The 27395-nt window shown below is 40.4% G+C and overlaps 1 protein-coding gene across 5 annotated transcripts in view; it reads right to left on the bottom strand.

The window, feature by feature from the left end:
• The window catches only part of LOC148030642 (UDP-glucose 4-epimerase GEPI48-like), a 31671-nt gene extending 9380 nt beyond the window's left edge, over positions 1-22291 (bottom strand). Inside the window, exons 1-8 of one of the 5 annotated variants that reach the window (XM_087686988.1) lie at positions 22149-22291; positions 21129-21397; positions 20716-20765; positions 20471-20606; positions 20261-20362; positions 19949-20176; positions 18956-19037; positions 18776-18858 (exon numbers count right to left, since the gene is read on the bottom strand). In XM_087686988.1, the coding sequence (XP_087543114.1) occupies positions 18776-18858; positions 18956-19037; positions 19949-20176; positions 20261-20362; positions 20471-20606; positions 20716-20765; positions 21129-21397; positions 22149-22236 (1038 nt within the window). In that variant the 5' untranslated portion in view covers positions 22237-22291. Of the gene's footprint in view, positions 1-18775; positions 18859-18955; positions 19038-19948; positions 20177-20260; positions 20363-20470; positions 20607-20715; positions 20766-21128; positions 21469-21507; positions 21832-21866 lie in introns of those variants that run through there. The other 4 variants (XM_087686991.1, XM_087686990.1, XM_087686992.1 and 1 more) reach the window with 4 other exon arrangements.
• Between the last annotated feature and the right edge of the window lie 5104 nt (positions 22292-27395).

The raw sequence follows: 27395 nt of genomic DNA, 5'->3' as shown, positions 1-27395 counted from the left end.
GTAAAATGCTTCAGATCTGAGTGCATTTGATCAGTAATCTTCAGCTCCAAGACATTCAAACCAATGCATATGACTTCCAGTGTATGGCCAAGCTTCAATTGTAGCCAAAGTACATATCATATAGCTTTGGTGCATCAACAAGAGTCATGTATGTGCTACCTTGTCACTGTTCACAGCAGGCGTGGACTATTTTTAGATCTGCATTCCACTGTCACAGGTCATAGATAAGCTTATCCACAAGTTGTAGCATCCAAAGACCATTAACTACCTTTCAAGGAGTAGATGCATGCTCAATATAACTCATATGATTCTTTGTGCCTCAGTATGCAGCCAGTGCCTTCAGCCTGATCAACAGGCACAAACACGCTGTTTGCTGAATCTGTTTACAGCAGCTGGTCATGGTCTTGATGATGGCAAATGTACACTTTATGATGCTCAATAAGGCCTCCAAAAGGCTCCAACAAAGTCACAAATGCTTCTTGACCGATGGCAAGTAGGATACCACAATGCATACCTTGTATCATAGACAATGACAGTCAATGGCAGTAAGCCCTTTCACTCTGCAAACACTGGCACTTCATTCTTCAAGTCTTCTTCCCGCATGCACTCCACAGAGCCCAGTCATGGGTGCTCTGATACCATGTTTTAAAGTCAGAGAAGTGTTGGAGCTAACACAGTGAGGAGCTGAGAGCTCTCTCTCATGTCTTCCATTATCATTAACACATAACTGAAATGATTGTTTACAACCTAAGGTCTCAAGGACCATTCACACCAAAACAACTAGGTCCTAAGCACCGACTTATTTAATGTCCGCATCATGTAGTACAGCTGGACAACTCAAGTGTCGGATACAGTCATACCAAAGACAGAAAGATGAGATTGAAGTTTAACACGACCCATCAAGGGAAATAACTCAAGGACAAAAACCATGAGAGGTTGAAGCTGTCTTCACAGCCTTGATTCTGCTTTGGAAGGTGAGTCCTTCCAGGCTTCTTATGAAGTGTCTTGGGCAATGCAGCTTTTGTTGCTCCTCACAAGAAGCTTATCTTCTTGGGAGAGTCTTCCTACCCTTCTCAATGGCTATTGTGGTAGAAAAAATTTGGTTAGATTAGACCCCTCTTCTTTCAATTCTCATGCTTCTCGTATGTGGTAGTCAACTCCATATTTTGCTCCAAAGAATCCAAAACTTGCGCCTCCTCATCAGCCAAGATGGTGTATGCAAGATATTCACAAACTTGGAAACAATCTCATTATAAGAGAAGGGAAAGAGATACATAAGTGGGAATTTGGTGAAGCAAGTGAAGTATCCACATCCTTCTCTTTCTTCTTGAAGGATTCCTACTCTTTCCTTGTTGCAATCTGTAATTCATCAAAGTACAATGTTGAAGAATGGTTGTATGCATCTTGGCCCACGTACTCACTTTATGGGACTTGAGGTGTAAACTCCCACCATATACCCACTCCATGTTGAACTCTCTTTTTCACATGAAGAATCTTAAAACCTTCCATTTGCCACTTAGAGGGAAGGGCACTATCCACTTGTTGAGCAACCAAAGTCATTAAGTACATTAAGAAATAGTTGTACTGCATAAAATCCTCATGTTGGTCTCCATTTATGGCCCCAAAAAGGCTTTATGTGTATTATTTGGCACTAAGCACCTCCCCAAATAGCCCAAGTGCCACTCTAGACTGTTCAGCATCTCACGTGCCTATAAATAGGGCATGAGTATTATTGTCTACATCTATCTCTCATTCATTCTGCACACAACCCATCTATCATAATCATTCTTCATAAATTCTTTGACCTCTGAACATTCTCCACTGCTGTCCACACCCCAAGATGGAGGACAGCTCAGCTCCTAGAAGATCTCATGTGATGTCTATTATAGGCACCTTGTTCCATCAACATTCAGGCTGTGCTTTCAGAGCAGGGCTTTCTGTCCAGCTGATGTGACTTCATCCTTATGCTGGAGGCGACCCAACTTCCTCAATGGCTCCTCAGCACAGCCAACTATGCCAGCTGACCCTACGTTTGCTGACTCTGACCCTGTTTCCACCAGCTATAGCTGCATTTGGGTCTGCAGCAGGCCACCCTTTTGGTCTTTGGCATCCGGAGCACACTTGGAACTGCTGGTCATCATCTTCTTTCTCTCCAACAGCTCTAAGGACTGCATTTCGCTCCCTCTACTACTATCCATTATCTTCCAGTGTCTAGTCCAACATCCTAGTGCTGCCAAGAGGACCGTGCTTCCTCAAAGTAGCTCCTTTCCTCGCCATTGATACCTCCACCCCAAGGACTTGTTTCCATCCCTTCATAGTGCAGATCTCTTCCAAGTACTGCTGCCTAATCAGCCAGGACAATGCAGTCATCTCCAAGCTCTGCTCATGTCAATACCAGTCCTAGAGACACAATTAGCATGAGGCTCACTTTGAGTTCAACTCCACTGTATCAGCATTCAGCATGGTTCAATGTTCATTGCTCTCCATTCTTCTATGTTTCTAAGTTTTCTTTATCACATTGTTTGCCGTATACTCTGTGTTTCTCCACGCAAACCCTACTATATGAGAGTAGAGGAACTCAAAAGAGCTAAAGATCCTTGTCATTAGTGAAGGTGAATAAAGGTTGTAGGATCAGCAACACTTTCAGATTCCAGATTACTTATTTCTGCTACACCATCAAGAGGGATACCATTAGCTTCTCCCCCAATCTTCCTTTACAATGCCATTCACTTCACTAAAGGCCAAAGCATAGACAACAAGTGCACCTACTATGGCAAGACCGGTTGAAACTGCCTTCATCCTCGGATAGGATGGTACTAACCTAATTTAACACTAATTACAGCAAGTATAAAATTCACATAAATTGAACATGCACACTTACCACTTTAATCTTGGACAATTGGCAGCCTATTGGCCCCAAAATTGGTGCCCCTTGTGGTATTTCTTTAGCTTTTATTGCAATTGGATGGAGTACAACTAAGATTATCTAATCTCCTCCACTAATCCAAGTGCTTCTTACTGTCAAACTTGACCAGCAAATCTTCAAACCAATTTTCCCCGCTTGGGGATTGGCCCTCACCTTGTTCCTTGAAAGACAAATTAAGCCCCAAATCTGAGATTGACTAGCTGGCCTCTTGAACCTCCTTGAAATTGCTCAATTTCAACTATCGGAATTCAAGTCCTAAGCCTTCCATTCTGAGCAAGCATCCCAAGGTGGTTGTCAAACCCTAATTTCTATTATAAATTAGGGTTTATAGAAGAGATTTTGCAATATCTCCACCTATGATGACTCAAATGATTGGATTTTGTTGAGATAACTAAAGAGATGGCTGTAAGATGAGAGAGGATTTCAAAGTTTCATTTAAGAAAGGCTGGAAAACAACTACTTCCTTGCTCAAACAGCCATGATAGCTGTCATCTACAGCTTAGGACCACTAGAAAATTTGTTGCCCCCTTACATTTGTTATCACCTGCACCAGAAGAACCTTGGGCTGTTGTCACCTACACTTTGAGGGCTCCAAACTGCTATCACCTACTATAGGACTAGTCCCTACTAGCTACAGATCACATCAGCGGCATCTCCTTGCTCTCTAACACTCTCCTCTCTCACAATGGGCTAGAATAAACCTCCATCAGTCCCTCAAAGCCTTTTTTCCACTTACACAATTTTTTTTTGCCAAGTGATAGCTTTTGAATCCCATTTTCTAGCATTATCTAGCTTATTAAATTAATTTTTAAATTATTAATTCTAAAAGTTAATCTAATAATTATTCTAGTACCCATAAAAATAATTCTACCAACCAAGAATTAAATTAGTTAGGTCAATTTGTCTTCCAAGTATCCTTGAGCAATTATTAGCCCTTAGATGGCCGGGCAGTAATTAATTAATTAATGCCTAGTCTCTAATGTCACCACTGACATTAGTGGCAAATAAATTGGTCTAGGTGAAAATCTGACACTAGTACCTATTAAACATAACTTATTACAACTTTTGCCTTTGGCACCAACTAATATCTCAAGGTGCTAGGTCCCACACTATCAAATAATTAACTTGCACCTCACATGTGCAACTCACATTGGCACATGTGATTAACTTTTAATCAAATGCTTAGCAAAGCAATAAAATTTCGCATCCTCATGGCACTTGTTACTCCATTCAAACTTGTCATTATCGCCCCTTGCTCCCCATGTCACCACAATTTATGCATCTACCCCTTGGCATTTCTTGTGACACCTCATTGTTCCAAGTAACAAAGATGGTTCTACTTTAGCTATCACACTTCTATGCTACAAGCAATAACATGCATATGATACGCACTAAGCCCTTGCAAGAAAAAAGAAACTCTAAGACCTCACAAGCCAATAAGCCCTCCTAAAGACCACCACACTGCACTATGAATGTTTCCCCACTCACTTTCTGGTCTAGTCGCTTCCACGACCCTTAGCTCCACAATTAGCTCCATTGAGAGAGAGAGACTCCTAGATAACCACCTTTTCAACAATCCACTCAACTGAGAGACAACATCTATCCAATTACTTTGACTCCTTTGGCTTTACAATCCACTCCATTGAGAGATAGCGCCATTACTCCGTAGGAGGTACACATTTCCACTCCTCCCTCATGTGACTCCATGGATAGCAACTCTAATGTGGGGATCAAATAGATCATCTATGATACAGCTCCCTCCCATCCCTCTTCTACTCAGTTTCAAGAGGCCACCTCTAGGACTATCTAGCCTATTTTTTATGCAGCCTTAGTTACATTCTTTGGCAATATGAGTGGTCCTTATTTCATCCTTAAACACACCAGAGGCAACAATTCATGAGTTTGTAGACTCCCTACCTCCTTCAAAGGGAGTTTCGCAAGGAGATCCTATTCCTCCAATTCCAGAGGGAGATTTTCCTCTACGGGGTCTCTATTTACATGCATGACTCCTCTGTTATTTCGAGCATTGACACCCAAAATTTATAGCATTTTCCCACATTGGAGCCTTGCATGTTTCCACCATGACTTGGTTCATGTGCCTTCACATCTTGCCTAACGTAGAGACAGGGGTAGTGCTCTCTCTCTCTCTCTTTGCCCAAGATCAAGCTTGCCTTCATAATCTTGCTAACACAGACATATGAAACTAGTGGCTTTTGTCGCAAGATTGAGTTTCACCTAGTCTATTGTTTTTCCTTACAGGTTTCCTTTCAAAAGGAATACTTAGATTATAGCTATTTCCTTCCTCATCGACTACCTTTCCCTAAACTTCTTTGAAATCCTACTACACTTTCACTTGCCAAAGCCGTATAGGGTGGAGAATCTTTTTTACTTCTCTTAGGGCACCTTTTTGGGCCTACAAGGGGATGTTGAGTAACCAAAGTCGTTATCATTCAGTGCATTAACAAATAGCTATAGCTTTTGTCCTTATTTTTGTCCTTCTAGTAGTATTGTATTAATTCCCCATTTTGGCCTTCATTTACAGCTCCAAAAAGGTGTATTATTTAGAATTAATTAGTGTCTAGGCACCACACTAGATAGCTTGGGATCCACCTAGACAATTCAGCATCTCATGTGCCTGTAAATAAGGCTCATATGTGCCTATAAATAGGGCATGTGCATTATTGTCTACGTCTATCTCATTCATTCTAAACACACAGCCCATCTATCTCATTCATTCTTCATCAGCTGCTTCACCTCTCAACACTCTCCACTGCTGTCCACACCCCAAGATAGAGGACATCTCAGCTTATGGAAGATCTTCATGTGCTATCTATTGCAGGTGACCTGTTTCATCAACATTCAGGCTGTGCTTTCAGAGCAGACCTCGCTATCCAGCTGATACGACTTCATCCTGATGCTGGCAGCATCATCCACACTGCTGCCACCATCTTCTCAGGCTGAGGGCTTGTTTGCAGGACTGTTCAGGCCTGCATTTTGGTGTTACACCAGCTGCCGCCCAGCTTCCTCAATGGCTTCTCGGCACAGTCAACTACACCAGCTTACCCTATATTTGCTATTTCCAGCCCTGTTTCCACCAGCTACAGTTGTGTTTTAGTCTCTATAGTAGGCCACCCTTTGGTCTTCAGCATCCAGATCACAATTGGGACTGTTGATCATCATCTTCTTCCTCTCCAACAACTCTTGAGGATCGCATTTCACTCCCTCTACTATTATCCATCATGTTCTAGTATCTATTGTGACATCCCAATGCCTAAAGGACTTATGTGTCACTCCCTCCATAGAGCAACTTCTTTCCTTGTCACCGACACCTTTGCCCCAAGGACTGTATTTTGCTCCCTTCACAATGCAAATCTTGTCCAAGTGCTGCCGCCTAGTCAACCAGGACAATGCAGTCCTCTCTGAGCTCCGTTTATGTCAATACTCATCCTAGGGACATGGTCAACCTAAGGCTCACTCTAAGCTTAGCTCCTAAAAATAATAAAATAGGATGTGCAACAAAAGGAGCAATGGCACAAGATATGGAGGCTCAAGAGTTTTTCTTCTTTTTCATTCTCATGATAACTCTTATCATCTATCTGTATCCCTATATCACATAATAGTAATCTCAGCGGTGTCTACTCACATGCGGCCAATGCAATATCTTTACACTTCACTTCTATACTAGATAAAGCAATTGTGGGTTATTTCTTGTTGCTCTAGCTTACCATGGTTGAACCAAATGAAAATGCATAGCCATTGATGAATCTCCTATCTATGATACCTCTTGCCCAATTTACATCTGTGTAGCCAAATAATGTAGATTGGATCCCTTTCTCATAGAACAAGCCAAAACACATTGTCTTCTTCACATATCTTAAAATTCTCCTCATTGCATCCAAATGTGACTTGCATGGTTTCTGTATGAATTAGCTAATGACTCCCACTGAGTAACTTAAGTCTAGTCTTGTTATGGTTAGGAAGATTAGACTCCCAACCATCTTTCTGAACATAGTAATATCCTCCACATACTATCCATCATCCACCATCTTAATGTTACTTCTCTAGCATCTCCAATGAGTATTGTCTCCACATTAACTAAACTCCATGTGAAGTGTAAATCACCTCAATGAGTATTGTCTCCATAATTCTCTAGCATCTCCAATGAGTATTGTCTTTGCATTAACCAAACTCCATGTGGAGTGTCAATCACCTCAATAAACCAAGGTCCCTGATATTAAATTCCTTGTGCAATCCAGGCTTTATATCAGCAATCTCTCTTTCAAGAGTACTTGTAATGATGAGATCATTAACATAGATGACTACAACAACAATTTCATCTTCTGTATGTCTGACATAAAGTGGAGCTGAATTTACTGACATTGGTGCGCTCTTGGACCCTAGAAATTTGGGGTGCAAAATTTCGCTAAATTTACCTGTTTTATGCTCTCGGGAACACATATTAATGCAATTGGGGCAGATTAGTCAATAAAATTTTGGGGTTTTTACTGAAATTTGTGAATTTTTGCAAGATTGATGTGTGAAATGCACATTGGCGACATTGTTGAAGCAATCTTGGTGCTGTAAGCAGTAAAATTGGAGTTTATTATCTCCCACTTGTGTGATTTTGAGGAAATCGCAAAGAATTCTAGTGTTTCTATGTATCAAAAGTGGGAGTCACTTTGCAAATGCATTTTTGGTAATATTGCTGAAGTGGGAGTCACTTTGCAGTGGTGTATGCATAGATTATATGCTGAAATCTCAGTTACATTGTTGAAAATCATTCCTTCTACTGCTGTACATGAAATGGGATCAAATCTTGCTCTTATCTCCTAAAATTTTGGGCTGAAATTAGCTGAATATTCAGCCTAATATTTACTGTCATAAAATACAGCATTGGTACTTCGCACTTTGCCAAACAATGGCCACTAATGCTTCTAGCAATAGTGACACTAAATCCCTTCTTGAAATCAAGAAATTTGATGGAACTGGCTTTGATTTGTGGAAGGACAGGATGCAAGGCATTTTGTTTCTCAAGGACTGTGATGATGACCTCTTGGAAATCAAGCCTGCAGCTATGATAGATGAGGATTGGGCTAGACTCAATAAGAAGGCTATTGCATATATTAAAATGGTTGTATCTGATGATGTACTTACAGACATTAAGCGTCTTGATACGGCTTATGCCATATGGAAAAAGTTGATGGACACTTATAAAAATACAACTCTAGTAAATCAAGTGCATCTCATGCACAAGCTTGTGAACATGAAGTTGAATGAGTCTAAGCTAGCATCGGAGTATTTGAGTGCTTTTACAAGGATTTTGAGTCAATTGCAAGACTCTAGGTTGGAGCCCTTCAATGTATCATTGAAGGCTATTTCTTGTTGATAACTTTCCTTGATAGCTAGGAGTCTTTGGTTATTTCACTAAGAAAAAACCCTACTTTAACCTTTGATGGTGTTAGAGACTCTATTCTCAATGAGGAGATCAAAAGAAAGGCCAGTGGAGAAAGCAATGGTTCAGCCTATCATCTTAGAGATAGGTCAAAAAAGAGGGATAATGCAAGAAATGAAGGTAAAAGCAGAAGTAAAAGCAAGGGAAAACAACAAGATGTTACTTGCTATCAGTGTGTGTGTAAAGGGCATAAAAAGCTCGATTGTCGATACTACAAGAAAGAGCAAGAAAGAAAGAAATAGCAAGGAAAGAAAAAGAAGGATGACAAGAAAGATGATAATAGCTCTCCCTCAAAAGAAGTTGCAAAGGAAAATATTGCATCTAGTGTGGTCATTGAAGAGCTCTCTGACATTGGAGAGATACTTGTTGCAGCCCCATGCAATGATGTAGACGCTATGGCAGCAGAAGGTGATATGGGCATCACCAAAAAGAAGGTGATTTATGCATTACTTTCAGCTTATGATGGGCTGTCCCAATCATGGATAGTGGACAACGGTGCCTCTTTTCATGTTACTCCCTCTTTGGAGTCATTTCTGAATACATTGTAGGTTGCCTAGGCAAGGTTTACTTGGGCAACAATTATACATGTGAAATAGAGGATATAGGTATCATTCACTTGGCCCTTGAAAATGGCCAAAAGCTGATTTTACAAGATGCTAGATATATACCTGGCATAAAGAAAAGTCTATTGTTAGTTAGGCAACTTGATGCAATAGGATATTTCACTACCTTTGGTGGTGGATCTTGAAAGGTCCACAAGGGCTCTATACTCATTGTTAAAGACAGCAAAAAGATGACTTTGTATTATTTGCATCGTAAAGCATTACCTGGCAAGTTTTTACCTATGGATGAAGTTCATTCACAGATGGAACTTTGGCATAAAAGACTTGGCTATATGAGCCAAAAAGGCCTTCAGGTTCTCTCCTCTTTAGGGAGATTTGATGTAAAAGGCTCTCGTCTCGACTTTTATAATGATTCCATATATGGAAAACATATAAAGTCTCCTTATTACTCTAGTGTCATTAGCAAGTCCAATGCTCTGGATTTAGTACACTCTGATGTGTGCACTATGCATGTTAATTCACATGGAGATGCACGGTAATTTGTCACTTTTATTAATGATTTCTATAGAAAGTCATGGGTGTATATATCAAAGAGCAAAAAGAAAGTATTTGATGCTTTTAAAAGGTTTCATGCTTTTGTTACCACACAAAAAAGACTTAAGTTAAAAGCTATAAGAATGGATAATGGAGGCGAGTATGTTTCTAATGAGCTAAAAAAGTTCTGTGAGATACATAGCATTAAGAGGGAGTTGACAACCCCTTATAATCCTGCATCAAGTGGCATGGCTGAAAGATATAATCGCACACTTTGTGAGAGAGTCAAATGCATGTTGTCCATACCTAATCTCCCACAACAATTCTCAGGAGAGGCTCTTAAAACTCCAATTCATGTATGCAATCGCTCTCCCAATTATGCATTGGAAAATTGCATTCCTAAAGAGGTTTGGTCTAGCAAACCTGCTTCATATGACCATTTGCGTGTCTTTGGTTGTGATACCTTTGTGTGTGTTCCTATAAATCAGAGGACTAAACTAGACATGAAATCCATCAAGGGCATCTTCATGGGATATGGAGATGAGGGAGAGACGTAGTATTTAATGAGGCAAAGTTGCTGAAAAATGCTACCCCTGGTGACCTTGACAAAAAGAAGGTCAAATTTCAGCATGAACAACCATCCATTCAGCAACCATTAGCTAAAGATTATGTTCCTTTTGATGCTGAAAATAATCAGCAACCTATTGTGCTACAACCAGAAGATAATGAACACCAAAAAGATGCACATGATGGAATAGGACAGCAAGAAGAGCATGCTGAAAACAAGTTATAGCAGCAAGAAATGTTGAAAATCGGCCACCAAGTGATGGTGTGCACATACCTAAGGATGTAGGCCCATTGCTTAAGAATACAGATCATTGGGTAAGAAGGTCTACACATATCAAAAGGCAGCCACAAAGGTTTTGACCATCTTTGGATTGCATTTTATTAATTGATGAAGGTGAGCCTCTAACATTTAGAGAGACACAGTCATGTGAAAACAAGAGAAAGTGGAAGCTTGCTATGAAGGAACAGATGAAGTCTCTGTATGCGAATAACACATGGGAGATTGTACCTTTGCCCAAGCCTCAAGGATAGGAAAGCTAATGGGTTTACAAGGTGAAATGTATTGATGGGAAGCCCAAGTACAAGGCACATTTGGTTGCTAAGGACTATACACAGAAAGAAGGCATAGACTTCTAGGAGGTTTTTTCACTAGTAGTGAAGATGACTATGCTCCATGTCTTGTTTTCTCTGATTGCATCCTTGGATTTAGAGTTGAATCAGATGGATGTGAAGATTGCTTTTCTTCATGGTGACTTGGATAAAGAGCTGTACATGAAAGAGCCTAATGGTTTTGAGACAAATTTAATATCGTTGATGCTAAGCCTCTTGGTGTGCCGCTACCACCACATACAAAGCTTAGCAAAGCTAATTATCCAAAAGATAATGCAGTTGCTACTACTATGAAGGACATACCTAATGCATCAGCTTGTGAATCTTTGATGTATGCCATGGTTGCAACTCGTCCTGACATTGCTCATGCAATGGGAGTTGTTAGTAGATTCATGTCTAACCCTAGCAAGTCACATTGGGAAGTAGTGAAATGTATCTTTAGATACTTAAAAGGTACACAAGAAAAGTGTATATGCTATGGAAAGGGTACACTAGAGTTGCAGAGATTCTGTGATTCAGACATGGCAAGAGATCTTAACACTAGAAAATCTACCAATGAGTATGTCTTTACTTTGGCTAGTAGGGCTATTTCTTGCTGTTCAAGGTTGAAGAAAATTGTAGCACCGAGTACTACAGAGGCAAATTATATTTCAACCATAGAAGCTTCTAAGGAAGCTATTTGGCTTGGCCATTTGATCAAGGATTTTGGTCTTTCTTCACGTACTCTAGTGCTTGGTTGTGATAGCCAGAGTGCCGTATGTCTAGCTAAAAATGCCATGTTCCATGCACGTACCAACCACATAGATGTTCGGTACTACTTCATTCAACAGGTCTTGGATGATGGCCTTGTCACACTAACTAAGGTCAAAACCCAAGATAGCCCTGCAAATGTTCTCACTAAGAGTCTTGCAAAGGCTCAGCATGAGCATTGCATCCGATTAGCAAGAGTTGGCTAGCTTAAAGGTGGGTTCATAGCATATGCATTGATTATCGTGCTCTAAACAAGATTACGATAAAGAATCACTTTCCAATTCCTCGGATTGATGATGTTATGGATAGATTGCAAGGGGCAATCATATTCAACTGTATAGAATTGAAAACTGGGTATCATTAGATATGCATTAGATCAAAGGATGTGCCTAAGATAGCTTTCAAATCATCTTTTGGACTATATGAGGTTCTTGTCATGCCTTTTTGGCTTAGGAATGCTTCTACCACTTTCGACCGGATGATGAATCACAGGCCACATATAGGAATGCTTCTACCACTTTCAACAGGATGATGAATCACATTTTCAGGCCATGTATAGGATTTGTGGACACTTTCTTTGATCACATAATTGTCTATTCAAAGAATGAGGCAAAGCATAAAAGACACTTGGACATTCTATTATATGAACTACATAAGTATAGGCTGGTTATCAATGGTAAGAAAAGTGAATTCTTTTTGCATGAAATCCATTTTTTGGGTTACATTGTATCCGCTAATGGTATTCACATGGATCCTACAAAGATTGAGACAATACGATCATGACCACCTTTGAGAAATGTGCATGAGATCTACAGCCTCTTAGATTTATGTTTTTACTAATGAAGTATGTATGTGGGTTTGCTGAAATTGCATCTCCATTGTATGCCTTGTAGAAGAAGGATGTGCCATTTAGATGGACAGTAGTGGAAATTTCAACATTTGAATAGTTGAAGGAAAAGATGACTCAGATCATGTGCTTGTGTTAGATGATCCAAGGAAGTCATCCGTGGTTCGGTGTGACACATGTGGTAACAGCATTGGGGCTGTTCTTATGCAAGATAGCTAAGTTGTTGCTTATGAGAGCCAAATTCTCCACGATGTAGAAAAGAATTTGTAGGTCTATGAAAAAGAACTCTTGGCTATGATTCATGCAGTCTATGTGGAAACATTATTTTTTGGCGGTTAATTTTACAATGTAGACAGACCATCAGACTTTGAGATACTTTCTAACGCAGACAAAGTCATTAGAGAAGCATATGAGATAGGCAAAATTTCTCTCTGTTTCATTTTCAAATTATACATATTGATAGTAAAAAGAATGTTGTGGCTGATGCACTATCAAGTAAGCCACAAATTTCAATCGTGAGCATGGTTTATCACACTAAGTTGGATGCTATGAAAGAGTAATATATTGCTCATTTAGACTTTGCTAATGTTTATGATCAGTGTTGCAATGGCCAGAGGCATGAGAAATTTGTGCTAAGAGATGGATTTCTAATGATGGATGGACGACTGTGTGTCACAAAGTAGTTAAGGCCCAAAGTTGTCACTGAAAGTCATACTCCTCTGTATGCAGGACACAAAGGTATTGATACCACAGTCAAGGCAATGGAGCATTTCTTTTATTGGCCAACTTTAAGGTACGATGTAGAGCAGTTTGTCAGGACATGCAATCATATGTTAAAAGGTAAAGCATACTAGATAAAAGATGTCGGGCTTGTTACAGCTCTTTCCTATTCCAGATAGGCCTTGGCAGAGCATTGCAATGGATTTTATTCTTTAGCTTCCTAGGACACCTACAGGGAATGATGGGATATAGACTATCATTTGCAGATTTAGTAAACAAGCCCATTTCATTTTATTGAGGAAGAAAATAAAGGCTAATCATATGGCACGAATTCTTTTGCAACAAATCTTTAAGTATCATGGTAAGCCATAGTCGATCATCAATGATTAAGACCCCTACATGACTAGTTTATTTTAGAAGGGGTTGTTTGAGAATATGGGTACCACGCTGAAATTCTCATGATCCTTCCATCCGCAAACAAATGGTCAGTCTGAGGAAGCGAATTCCACAGTGTTGGATCTCTTGAGGTGCTATGTTTCAAACCACAAGACACAGTGGAAGTAGTATTTGCCCTTGGTTGAGTTTGCCTACAACAACACAGTACATGGTTCCACATTTGAGGTGGTTGAGGGTGGCAAGAATGTGTACCATCTATCTTGTAAACTAAGAATAAGATCTTTGAGGCCGATTCTTATGTGAAAACTGGATGCATCAATTCATGATCAGTTTGGCATAAGCTTTTGCCTCAGTTTTGAGATCAAATTCTGAACAATTTCAATTTATTTATTTTTAATCAGTTTGAGAACTATTTATGGTCACTTTGGGATCAATTTTGCATCAATTGCTAATCTATTTTTGCAATCAGTTTAAGCTTACATTTGCAGCACTTTGTGATTAGTTCTCAAATCAGCAAGTGATCAATTCATGATTAGATTATGCTCAATTTTCAATGGTTTATAACTGGTTCCATGGATAGCAGCATGTTAGTAAATGCCATTGACAGTTTCAGCCATAGTTTATGCTAAGAATATACTTTACTATGGTTCTGAAGTCAAAACAATTGAGAAACATGAGTTATGTATACATCCAATGGATTTCTAGCACTGGTTCTAGACTGTTTTTCCAGATTTATGTCATGATAATGCTGGTTAGACGTTTTCAGTAAGGTTTGGGACACGTGGCATGGTTAGACAACAGTGACCAATGTTGTGACGGTGATGCCTTATGAAATTTTTAATGTAGTATGATTTTCCTTTAGCACAATGCAATGCAATCGAGAACGATTGCAGGGATTTCAAGGAAGAGGTCTATCACAAGAACCTAAAAATTTGAGATGCTTTAATATTGCTAATAACATTTGACTACATTATTAATCAAATGTGCAAGGTTGTTTAAGCACATGTGATGCACATGGCAATTATTTCATAGTAACAGGCCAAGAACCGCAAGGATGCAGTGGATGTCAAAGGCAAAAGTTGTGATAAGTTATGCCGACTGGTTTTTGGTGGTCAGTTGGTATCAGATTTGACCTAGGACAGTTGTTTGGTCAATAAGTGTTAATAGTGACACTAGGGACTAGCATTAATTAATTAATTAATGTCAATCTAAGGATCAACAGAGGTTGGGAACCACTCCAGGTTACAAATGGCCTAGCCAATTTAATATGGATGATATCATTTAATTTTGGACAGGGATAGAAGAACTAAAAATTAATTTAATAGCTGGATAATACTAGAAAATGGGTTTGGAAGACTGCCACTTGGCAAAAATGCCCATGCAAGACTGAAAAACGTTTATAGGGGCTGGGTCTCAACCATTTAGTTAGTTTACAGCTTAGGAGAGAGAGGGAGGGAGCTGCAGGCCCATTTTCTAATCAAAGAACATCCAGTTGCTGTAGAGGACAACCATCACAAGATCTCAGTAGGGAGACGACAACAAGGAGACATCTTCCAGGAAGTGGCAACAGCATTGCTAATTAGGTGACAGCATTTTGGAGGTGCTTGGCAGTAGTTAATTGCATTAAATGCAAGTTGGAGCAAGCAACAGGTAAAATTCAGGGTTTTCTCGTAAAGAAAATCAGATTTCTCTCTCATCATGGCTTTCTCTCACCTTCTATAAACCATTCTCAGGGGATCTTGGCCATTTTGAGCAAATCTCAGTCATATTTGGTAGACAACAAGAGGATTTCTACTGTGAACCCTAAATTTCTACATAAATTAGGGTTTGACAGCCACCTCAAGATTCATGCCAATAGGAGAAGGCATCATACACTAAATTCAGCACCTGAAATTTGTGTAATTGTCAGGGAATTCAGATGTCATCCCATTCATTGTAAATTGGGGCAGCATTTGGCCAATTTGTGGTTCCAATTGTGCAAGTCCTAGGTGGAAAGTCAAGGGGCAAATGGCCCGAATTGCTTGCTAATTGTTATTATACCAAGGGGATTTTGAAAAAGGAGATTGTGGAATCTCAACTTATACTCATTCCATTAGCAATCAAAGTTAAAGAAATACCAAAAGGAAGTGCTAGTTTTGGGGCCAACCGAGTGTCTACTATCCAAGATTGTTAAGGTGATGTGTGCATTTTAACTTATGCTCAATTATTAATTGCTGTAATTAAGTGTTTTATCAGGTTTTACCACCCTATCCTAGAAGCAAGGATGGTTTCATAGGCCCTGAGCTCAAGCTACCCCCTTGCTTCCAGCAACCAATACATGGGCCAATCCGAAACTGAAAACCAATTGAACCTTGCTGATACACATCACTTCCAGCATCCTTTGGCTTCCCAAATACATTTTAATCAAGCTTCAATGCTCAAAATCCGAACTCCAATGGCTCTACAATCCGATGTACCTATTTTAGGTAGATTAGTCCAAGATTAGTACCTTATTTAATGGTAGACGGCAAGCTCTCAATTCGATGTAGACCTCAATTCATCACACTCCTCAATCTGAGTTTTCGATCCCGCACTCCCACTCTAATACCGACTAAAAAGAATGGAATAGGATACCCAACGAAAGGAGCAATGGCACAAGATATGGAGGCTCAAGAGTTTTTCTTCTTTTTCATCTTCATTCTTCTTCTTCTCTCATTGTCAATTGATACACACAAAGTGTCCTCAAAAGTGATAGATATCTTTTAACCTTTAAGTGACTTCACACACAACCTCTACTTTATTTATGCATACATAGGATATGACTTAGCCTATGCCTTATTTCTCCACAACTCCATTGTATCAACATTCAGCATGATGCAATGTCCATTATTCTTCATTCTTCTATGTTTCTAAGTTTTCTTTATCACATTGTTTGCCATACACTCTATGTTTTTCTTTGCAAAACCTACAGTTTCTTAACATGGTATGAGAGCAAAGATGCTCAAAGAGCTAAACATCCACTCTTCCCGACTCCATGGGCATTGACTAATGCAGGTATCGAGGAGACCATCTATGATATCCCTCCCATCCCTCTTCTACTAGGTTTCGAGAAGCCACCTCGGGGAGTTGCTTGGCATCTATTTAATTGCATCCTTAGATATTTTCTTCAGCAACATTGATGTTTCTTTTTTCATCATCAGAGACACACATCGGAGGCCATGATTCATGATTTTTCCAAATGGGAATCCTTCCTCCAATTTCAAAGGAGGTCATTATTCCATGCCTTGCAATGCGCCTTGGCCTTCTCCTCTTCTATTTTAGGCATCGACACCAAAGATCTACAGCCTTTTCCCACACCAAAGCCTTGGATGTTTCAACCATGACTTGATGCATGTGCCTTTGCACCTTGCCCAACATAGAGATGGGGATAGTGTCCTCTCTCTCAACACCCACAATCAATGTTTCAACCATGACTTGGTGCTTGTACCTTTGCACCTTGCCCAACATAGAGATGGGGATAGTGTCCTCTCTCTCAACACCCACGATCAAGCCTCCCTACGTCTTCTTGCTAGCATGGAGACACTGAGCTAGTGGCTTCTCTCCCGAGGTCAAATGGTGCCATCAAATTACCTTGTCTACTGTTCTTCCTTTCATTTCCTTTCAGGTGGAATACTTGGATTATAGCTATTTCCTTCATCATCAACTATGTTTCCCCTAAACTTCCTTGGGGATCCTACTCTACTTTTACTTGCCGAGGCCATACAAGGTGGAGAATGTCTCTCTCACTCCTCTTAGGCAACTTGTTTGGGCCTGACAGTGGGTGCTAAGCAACCAAAGTAATTGAGTGCATTGACAAATAGTTCTGTCTCTCTCACTCCTCTTAGGCATCTTGTTTGGGCCTGACAGTGGGTGCTAAGCAACCAAAGTAATTGAGTGCATTGACAAATAGTTGTATCGCATTGATTCCTCATTTTGGTCTCCATTTACAGACCCAAAAGCCTTTATTCATACTATTTGGCATTTATTAGTGTAAGGGCTTGAGACAGCCCGGGCACCACTCTAGGCAGTTCAATGTCTCATGCACCTATAAATAGGGCATGGGCATTATTGTCTGCATCTATCTCTCATTCGTTCTACACACTCAGCCCATCAATTTCATTCATTCTCATCAGCTCCTCCACCTCTCAGCACTCTCCACTGCTGTCCACACCCTGAGATAGAGGACATCTCAGCTTGTGGAAGATCTTTATGTGCCGTCTGTCGCTGGAGCTCAGCACCCTCTTCCATCAACCTTCAGCACCCTAAGTTTTCAGGGCAGACCTGACTGTCCAGCTGATATGACTTCATCCCCAAGCTGGCGACATCATCCACACAGCTGGCAACCATCTTGTGACCTGTCTGCAGGACAGTTCAGACCTGCATTTTGATGTTCCAGCTGCTGCCCCGCTTCCTCGTGGCTCTTGAGAAGTGGAGTATACCAGCTAACCCTGTATTTGCTGATTCTGGCCATATTTCCACGAGCTAAAGCTGTGTTTTGGTCTACAGCAGGTAGAGCACTGGGGGCAGGTACAAGCAGTGAGGACATTCCAGGCAGGCAGGGCAGCACGGAAGGGCAGTGTGGGCAGGTGGATAGGTTGGCAGGACAGCGGGCAGTGGGCAGTGCCTAGCAGTCAGATCAGGACAGGTCAGATTGCCACATGCCAGTCTGGTTGACCTGCTTTAATCAGCCATCATTGCAGGCCGACCTGAACCATTTCCTTCTCCCCTTCCAGCCTATCAATAGGCTGCCTCTTTTTGGTCACAGTCGATTCAGACTTTTGTCAGTCATATACTTGAGAGTGTGAGGCCTCGGGCTGCATGCATGCACGCACAGCCTCTCGAACTTTTCTGCCCCAATTTTATTTACTGTTCAGCATTCATCTTCTCAGCATTCTCTCTGTCTCCTCTTTCTGTCTTCTCTCCATGTTCAGCTGTTATGATCAGTCTGTGCATCCGCTTCCAAAACACTGCACTCTAACATATCCCAACCCAAGGCCCAAAGAGGTTTCTATTTGCCCAAGGCAGCCAAAGATCTTGTAACTCCAAATTTTTGAAAGATCCTTTTTAACCATTTGAAAGAGGGACTATTTAATACAAAGGCCTCCATGCTCACACAAGCACGCACATGCGCAGGTGCATGCATGCATACAATGCACTCACAAAGAGACAGCACAAAATACCTTCACTCTTAATTCTCAATCAAGAATTTGGGCATACGGTGCAAAGATTCAAGTGAGATCCTTTGGATAACGATAGTAGCGGTGTTTGAGAGGGATAAGTGGCAACATGGGTGAACCTAATGTTCACCACACATTTAACATAGTATGTACACACTGGCCATGTGTCAAAGTGCACAACTGATTCTTTTTGAAATGAGGAACAGTGAAGTTTACCTTCCCAGATGCTTTTTCAAAGGCTGACACCAGCTCCAACACTGATATGCCTCGCCCAGTTCCTAGATTATACACAGGGCAGCCTACAGAGACAAAAAAGTTGGCATCAAGTAAACTCCAGTTCAAGGTGATGTAAATCTAATGTTAACTGTAAGAAGTGGAAGTAAGGACGTGCAATACCACTATGGCTAGGATTGAAGAGCTTCTGAAGAGCTGCTATATGGCCATTGGCCAAGTCCATCACATGGATATAATCCCGGACCTATAATGAGAGCACATACAAACAGAAGAAATGTAAATAACTTAGGCATCTGCTTGTGTTGCTGGAGCAGCTTGTCACAAACTTGTATGATGTTCATTTTCCAAATGTGAAGCAATAACAATGTGAATCACAGTTTCAAGGATAACATAAGTCAAATTTAACTTTGCCCCTTTCAGGACAAGCATTCAAATCTTCTCAAACATGTAGCTAAACAAGAAGGGTCTTATAAGTTCTATAAAAGGCTGTACAGCAGTCTAGAAGCCTTGAGAATGAAATAAACTTCTCTTTGGGACCCTTCATTCCTCCATTATTACCTATAAATTTCTTAATGCCCCTAGAAGGAAGAAGTCAAAAGGCCCATAGAGCAGTCCAAAAACCTTGAGAAGTCTTGTTTCCAAAGTATAATGCAAGGTATCCATAAGGCGAAATCATGATGGGCAAAGGACGTCAGCAGCATCTCCAATTTTCAAAATAGAGAAGATGGTCAGGAGATTGCTAGCATTGATTTGGCAAGTGGGTCAAGTGGGAAAGAGTAACTATGTAGGTAGTGGAGAAGCAACCTGAGGCACTCTCCACCAAGATGTAAGGAAAAAGTTAAAACAATTACACTGCAATTGACACCACCTTCGTCCAGGACATCAAAACATCTATCCATAGGGTTATTGGGTTATTGAGAATGGATTTTGGAAAAAACCTGTAGAAAATCCGATCGAACTTTGAGGTCCCATTTCCTAGGAGATTGGGATATCAGATATCTAAACCTAGCAAGAGAGAGCTGATTCTGTGGGAATGGAAAGTCAGGTATTGTTATTAGGGGCTTCAACAACGATTCTGAAAGGGTCTTCATGTTTATGGTCATCATGCTGTTATTTTGGCATAGAGATTAAGAAAAAAAAAATATAGAATCATACCCCAGTACCATCTCTTGTTGGGTAATCATTCCCGAATACAGCCAACTCACGTTGCCTTCCAATGGCTACTTGTGTTATGAAAGGCATAAGATTGTTTGGAACGCCTCTTGGATCTTCACCAATTAGTCCACTGGGGTGTGCCCCAACAGGATTAAAATACCTTAGGAGCATAGCCTGCCATTCAGGATCTGCTCTTTGAACATCTCTTACTATCTCTTCAATAAAAAGCTGTCATGCATTAACACACGTGGATCAGCATTCAGCCCTGAATCTATGGTTTCCAAATGCTCCACCTGTGAAAATAGATGCTACCTTGGTTCGACCATAAGGATTCGTGGCTGACAAGGGAAAATCTTCAGTACATGGAACAGCTTTCGGTTGGCCATAAACAGTTGCTGAAGAGGAAAAGACAAGCTGTAAACAGAGAAATTATGTTATGTGCACTAGCCTTGAGAAAGGCAGACACAAGCGCATCACCATCTGTATGAACAATCTATATGAAAGATCAACAGAATTACTTGCCTTCTTACAGCCATGATTACTCATAACCTCTAACAGGTTGACAGTGCCTATTATATTATTCTCATAGTATGCCAATGGCTTGGCTACACTCTCCCCCACTGCCTTCAGCCCCGCAAAATGTATAACAGCATCAAATCTGCATATGGAAATTGTAGAGGTGCAGCCAAAGAAGAATATCATAGACCCTCCATTATCAAGTCTGCAGGGCTAATGACAAAGAAGAACTTATGCAGTAGAAGTCATACTTTACTCTGGAAAAGAGTTTCTCCAAGGACTCCTTCTTCCGTAGATCTATCTGCAGAAGACACAAAATCCAATGTGTGGTTTTAGAGAAATCCATTGAGCCTGCTCAGACAGCCTCATGTCCATTCCGTACAAACTGCATTCTGCAAATGCACACCCAATAAAGAACTGAGATGCACATACGAACGTTAAACATGCAAACTAGTAAACAGTGTGACTTGCAGACACTACACAGAAACTGCAATACTAATGGTGAAGGAAACTTTTGCTGTACAATGTCTATGGATTGCATGAAACATGTACATGTATGACAAACGTAACTGTCGGATTGAATCTGAAAATCACATTATCAAACTAGTATATCTGAAATTCAAAATTTCAATCTAGTGAAACAGTCCCAACAGCACTGACGTACCTGGAAAAAGTATAAATTACAATCGTTCTTTCCAGCCAGGTCTGCAATGCGTTTGACGGACTCTTCAACAGAATTTTCTAAGTTGTCAATAATGACAACCTTGTATCTGTGCTCCAACAAGCATAGTGCAGTGTGGCTCCCAATGTAACCAGCTCCCCCTGTAACGAGGATTGTTGTTGCATGACCATTCTCACAACTCTGAGAGATACCCCCCAGACCGTGGTTCATGATGCGCCACTCACGCGTGCCAATCGACTTATATGGGTGCTCTATAAAATGAACAAGGGTGCACAGAGTGCGCATTAGCATTGCAAGGAACAAGTTCATCAAGGATGAAACAAACGAAGGAAGCCTACTGTGTCCGTTCTGTATCAGCCACCTCTAAGTGCATCAATTGTAGTGCTTCAAAATGAACGTTAGCTAACTCTCAAGTGATTCAATTGCTCTCACAAAGGGTGCACATCAACGTTAACACTAGCGGCATGCCGTTCAAGGGTAATGCTAACAAGTAAAACCGTGCAAACCAGGAGAATCAAGAGAAAACCACTACTATCGAATTCCCTTGCAGGCAATGCTACAAACAAAACCATCCATTAGTCATAATCCCTTGATTGCAGACTGCAGATTGCAGACTGCAGATTGCAGAGTCAGTTGAACGTGAGAAGGGATTAATGAAATGTTCATTTAAACCTGAAAGCACTAGAGTGTTATGGAGAAGGCCAAATATTTGTAGCGTACCACTATCAACCATTCAGAGAGGGAATTCCTGTCGCTTTGGCTCTACGACAGGGCAAAGGCAAGCAACGGTAACGAATGAAGTGGGAAGGAAAAAGGATGTTGCGTGATTGAGAGATGCTCGGAAAACGTGGGGCGATTGATGGAGCCAACTAGCGACGAATTATACGCGGGCTCGCGACCGAGGAGAGAGAGAGAGAGAGAGAGAGAGAAGCAAATTAGTTGATACGAGAAGCAAGAAGAAACGCATGCAGAGGCAGTACTGTAAAGAGAGAGAGGGAGGACTTGGAGGAGACTCGATCAAAGGCGTCGAGAAGCTTCGTGGCGCACAGAAATGTCTAAACCGGGTGTTGTTGCTTCTTCTCGCTTTCATGTTTCACGTTTGATCTCTTTACAAAAAACGAATCGTCTATTCGCAGCCTCTTAGAAGTAGAACTTCGATTGGGTGGTACAAAGCATTTGCAACTCTTCTTCCCGTGATATGTTTCTCTCTTTCAATGCACTGCTTTTGCTTGGGGCATCTATATTATCTCTTGTTAGCATTCCTTGTGCACTACCCCTTAGGAATGTTAGGCATTGCTTCCCCACCTCCTCCAATTCGTGATCTTAGGATTCACCCCTTATTATGATTCGTGATCTTCATAGGATTCTCTCACCCCTAATTACGATAAAAGGAAAGCGAGTCCTCATTGCAACCCAATAGCCTTCCAAGCAATCGATCTCGTTAGAAACTAAAGAAACAAGAAAGAGAAAAGCTAGGAAGAAAAAAGTGAACTTGATCTCTAGTGAACTTAACTCTTAACAAGTCTAAAATTGGGTTACTTAACTCAAGCTGACTAGTGGGTAATTTTTTGGGGGCGAGCAACACCTTGTCACCACACCATTTTAATAGCACATGCCCTAACGGTAATGTTGATAAATAAAAATATACAAGGATGCACTATCGCATGTACGAGCATTGCCCTTTTGTTTTTTTCTCTAAGAGTGTTGGGAAGGGTGTTTTGCTTGCTAGCTTGCTAGCTTTTGCTTGTCTACGGATGCTTGTTTTACATTTTTTAGTTCATCTTAATGAGTGTTGCTTCGTGATCTTATCAATAGTGAAAGTCAAGCTCGAAAAGTGCAAATGCTACTACCTCAACTCATGAATTATCAAATCTAGTCTCATAAAATAGACTTGCAGTAACATTACTACATACACAATTTGTAATAAATCAAACTGCATTTCAAAATATGTTTTCTAATTTGGAAGGACTAAGAATTTTCATTTTCCACAAAAACTACTAAGATTACTTAAATACATCAATTGTAAGAATAAACCTTGAGCTAAACATTGCTCAATCATGAGTTGCATTAGGATAGTCTTCTCAAACTCTTTTATAATTATTGTTAGATATACTCACCCTCGTAAAGTGCCACCAATGATCCATGGTGCTCTAAGTTGTAAGGCCCCCGTTATGAGAAGAAGCCATGTATGAGTACAAATATTAGTTGAGTCCTGACTTGTATGTCAAATGAGATCTATGTAGCCAGATGGCAAAAAGGTGGCCTTTTGGTGGATCTAGACTTTAGGTTGAATAGAGTAGTTATATTGATAGCACCTCGAGGCACAATGCATCGCGTTGCTAGTGTGGGAGTTATCAAGGACTACCTTCCCATGCTATAAAAGGAAGACCCCTCCAAAGCCATCGTCAATCTTTCACCTAATCATTCATCCATTCGGAATCCTTCCAGCTATCTTTAAGCTCTTTACCTATCATCTATTTAGATCACCATCTAAGCTTCACATTGAAAGTGCATAGGTAGACAAAGCTATCTTTGTATTAGTTCATTTGAAATTAAAGTAGTTTTTGTTCTTCTCATATTTGATGTGTGTTCTCTACTCTTGCTCATATTTTGTTCCGTGCTATGTAATTTATCAGAGCCTAGGGGGCTCTGAGCAGTAAAGAGTATGCGAGAGGTAAAGGCTTCAATAGTGAAGAGGAGAAATGTTGTACATTGCATCAAAAAGCGGTGTTGGCACATCAAGTGGTGATGCTACTGTACTAACAATTCAAACATTGAGGATTTGTCTACCAACATTCAATGAAGACAAGTTAGGTAATACAAACTACACTTTGTAAATTTATAAAATTACAATTGTCTTTGATTCTTATGAGCTTCTGGAGATAGTGCTGGGGACTGACCCAAAACCACAACCCACCCTTGACCCATCAAATTCAAGTGTAATGATTCCTCCAAATGTAGATCTTCTATTAGCTTGGAAACGAAGGAATGCAAAAATATCTACCACTAACTCATAGGTATCAGACAGTGGCACCTCTAACAAGAAATGTCTAGATAGTTCTATGAAACCTCTACAAGAATCCATCATTGTGATGGTTCGAGCTCATCTTCCAAGACTTGGCTGAGGATGTAGCTCACCTATGGATGGACATTGAGGGGACTTTTAGATATGCTCAATGTCCCATCCTCGTAAGGTGCCAACTGATGATCTATATTGATGTAAGCTGTAAGGCCCCCATTATGAGAAAAAGCCATATATGAGAACAAATATTGGTTGGGTCCTGACTTGTATGTCATATGAGATCTTTTTGATTGGATGGCAAAAAGGTGATCTTTGTGGATCTAGCCTTTGGGTTGGATAGAGTAGTTATACTAGTAGCAATTCAAGACACAATGCATTGAGTTGCGAGAGTGGGAGTTATCAAAGACCCCTATTTTGGGGTCGATGGGTGATTGAAGTGGCCCCTAGCTTTTGGGGGGGGCGGGGGGGATTCTTAGGGGGCATTGGTCCCCCTAACGGAGATCTAGGGGTAACATCCTTGGTCGTGGATGATAAAAGAAATATTATCTATAATATTCCCTAGCCGACTAGGGAAGGTTCATAATATGGTTAGATAGGTCGACTAGACTATTTTCCCATGCTATAAAAGAAATACCCCTCCAAAGCCATCATCAATTGATCTTTCACCCAATCAGAGTTCTTCCAACTACCCTTTAGCTCTTTGCCTATTATCTTTTTGGATCTCCATCTAAGCTTCACAGTGGAAGTGTATGGGTGGACAAAGCCATCTTTATATCAGCTCCTTTGAAATTAAAGCAGTTTCTATTCATCTCATATTTGCAATGTGTTCTCTACTCCTTTCTCAGATTATGCATGTTATGCAATGTAATGTCTACAGTTATAAGTACATCTCAAGTCATATGTTGATTATAGACTTGAAAGATAGGCTCTCTTACATTTCTTAGGTCTAGAAGTTATCAACTTATTCACACACGTGGCAGAAACTTTCAAATCTATTATTCTCTCTCTCTCTCTCTCTCTCTCTCTCTCTCTCTCTCTCTCTCTCTCTCTCTCTCTCTCTCTCTCTCTCTCTCTCTCTCTCTCTCATCGCAAAAAGTAACATAACAATTAAAGGCTCTTGTAAACCTTAACCATGGCCATTTGCATACAAGCTATAGATATTTCTACCTAATGGAAAATATTGTCAAAAGACATGGATCTAGAGCATGGCATGAGCTATGGAGGATGGAAAATGCAGACAAGACTCATGAGGACATAGATACAGACAAGACCAACTGTCACACAAGTGAATTAGGTTCCAAGATTGAGACTTGGACTCATAAACATATTCTTATGTGTATGGACAATGACATTGACACTTGATTGAAAGGACAATAGCATTCCATTGAAATAAGAGTCAAGTACAACCTTATATAGCTTTCCAGCTTGTTCCACTCTCCTCACTGTGCTTATGGGATACAAAGCACCTCTTCCTATGGCATACATCATTTGCCTATTTCTCAACACCCCCCCTTAAATGATGAGTTCCTACACTTCTTGGCTTTTGCCCCCCTACATATAGACATGGCCCAAGAGTCTTGCTCTTAGGTAGTCTAGTCAGGTCAAGCTTGAAACTTTACATTCTTGTTAGGTTTTTACACGATAACATTCACTATGGGAAAGAAAAGATCCACTATGGGAAGATACAATGAAAATTTCTTTAGAAAAAACTGTCAAAGTTATTGAAGGTAGGGGAAGCATCTTCTTCTTCTTTATTCATGAATTGGTTCTAGTGGTGATCATTCTGCATTTGCTGTGCTCTTTTCTTATGGAAACATTCACTACCTATATGGCTAGTCTTGCCATAGTAATGCCATATAATCCAATCCTTGTTTTTGTTGGTGTTGATTCCTCAACCATGGCCTCTTGCTCCATAAGTGCCCTTGGTATACAAGAGATTGTTATTGGTGGTGTGCTCCTTTGCATCCTTTCTTTTAACTTTGCTTTCTCCATCAAATAGTGAGTGCTCAATATCTTTAAGTGAGAGGCTTGGAACGTTACTTAGGGTGGACATAAGATTCTCATATGGATCCTTATTCACACTTGCAAGTAGTACAACTATTGCTTCATCTTCATCAATATTCTTCTTAAGAGTTGCAAGCTGGGTTTTTAGGCTCTTGAACTTGTTAATGTATATGGTCATGGAAGTACTATCTTTTATATCTAGTTTATAAAAGTGCATGAGTAATTTTACCTTTGAATTCTTTGCTTGGGTACCAAAGATCCTGTCAAGTTCCTCCCAAGCAATTCTAGCATCTCGGATATCAAAGATATGATGTAGCACATCGTCACTTAGTCCCCCAAGAATGATGCCTAGTGCATTATTGTTCATTTTCTTCCATTCTTTGGTTTTTGGTGGAGCTCTTGCAAGGATCCCGCTTTTTGAATCTTCTTCCCTACCATCTGCATCACCTTCATCATCTTCAAAGAGATCCTAAAGGTCTTTCCTCATGAGGTGGTACATGGTCTTTTCCTTCTAGGTATGAAAGCCTTCTCCATTGAACTTAGCTATTTGTTTGAGCTCTGCCATTTTTTATCAGTGGCAAATCAGCCAACAAAAGAGTTGTACCTCAATATGTCAAAAGACACAAGTAATAGTAGTGTTAAACAACACTAGCTAGTATCAAGAAATACTATGTAGTGGAAGTTTGATGTTGAACTTTGATAGTTGATTCTTGAACTTCCAAATCTTTTTCTTGGAGATTGCCCTTGTTAGAAGTTGAGTAAATCTGAGTGGTAAAAGCCTTAGTGTACTACAAATAGTGAGAGAGTGAGATGAGAAATGAGCTTGTAGTTGAAATGCTATGGTGGAATTAGGGTTAAACAGGTAGGCAACTGGTTTTCCACTTGGGGCAGCTTGTAGACACACTCATATGAAGAATCATTTGATGAGGAAGAAGCTTATGAACCAAGCTTCCAAAGCACTATGGTTACATGGCATCCAATAGTGTGCATGGGGAGATTAGACTGTATGACAATCTGCAGTCGTAATTCCAATAGCGAGTTGCAATTTTTGCAATGTCAGATATTGGGGTGCGCAATGTCTTACTGTGACATGCCAAGAAGGGACATAAGGAGTTGAGCGAGAGAATTCCAAAAGAAAGAATGAAGAGATAATGCCTGTAGAGAGAGATATAAGTGTTCAAAGTGATGTAAGTCCTATTCTAGCTATGGCAGCCATGAAAGCT

This window comes from Lygodium microphyllum, chromosome 10 (assembly GCF_053477565.2).
Source record: "Lygodium microphyllum isolate KBCC chromosome 10, Lygodium_microphyllum_v1.1.10, whole genome shotgun sequence".
Taxonomy (NCBI): domain Eukaryota; kingdom Viridiplantae; phylum Streptophyta; class Polypodiopsida; order Schizaeales; family Lygodiaceae; genus Lygodium; species Lygodium microphyllum.
Note: the sequence above shows the minus strand (reverse complement) of the source record. Positions and strands in the feature narration are given on the sequence as shown.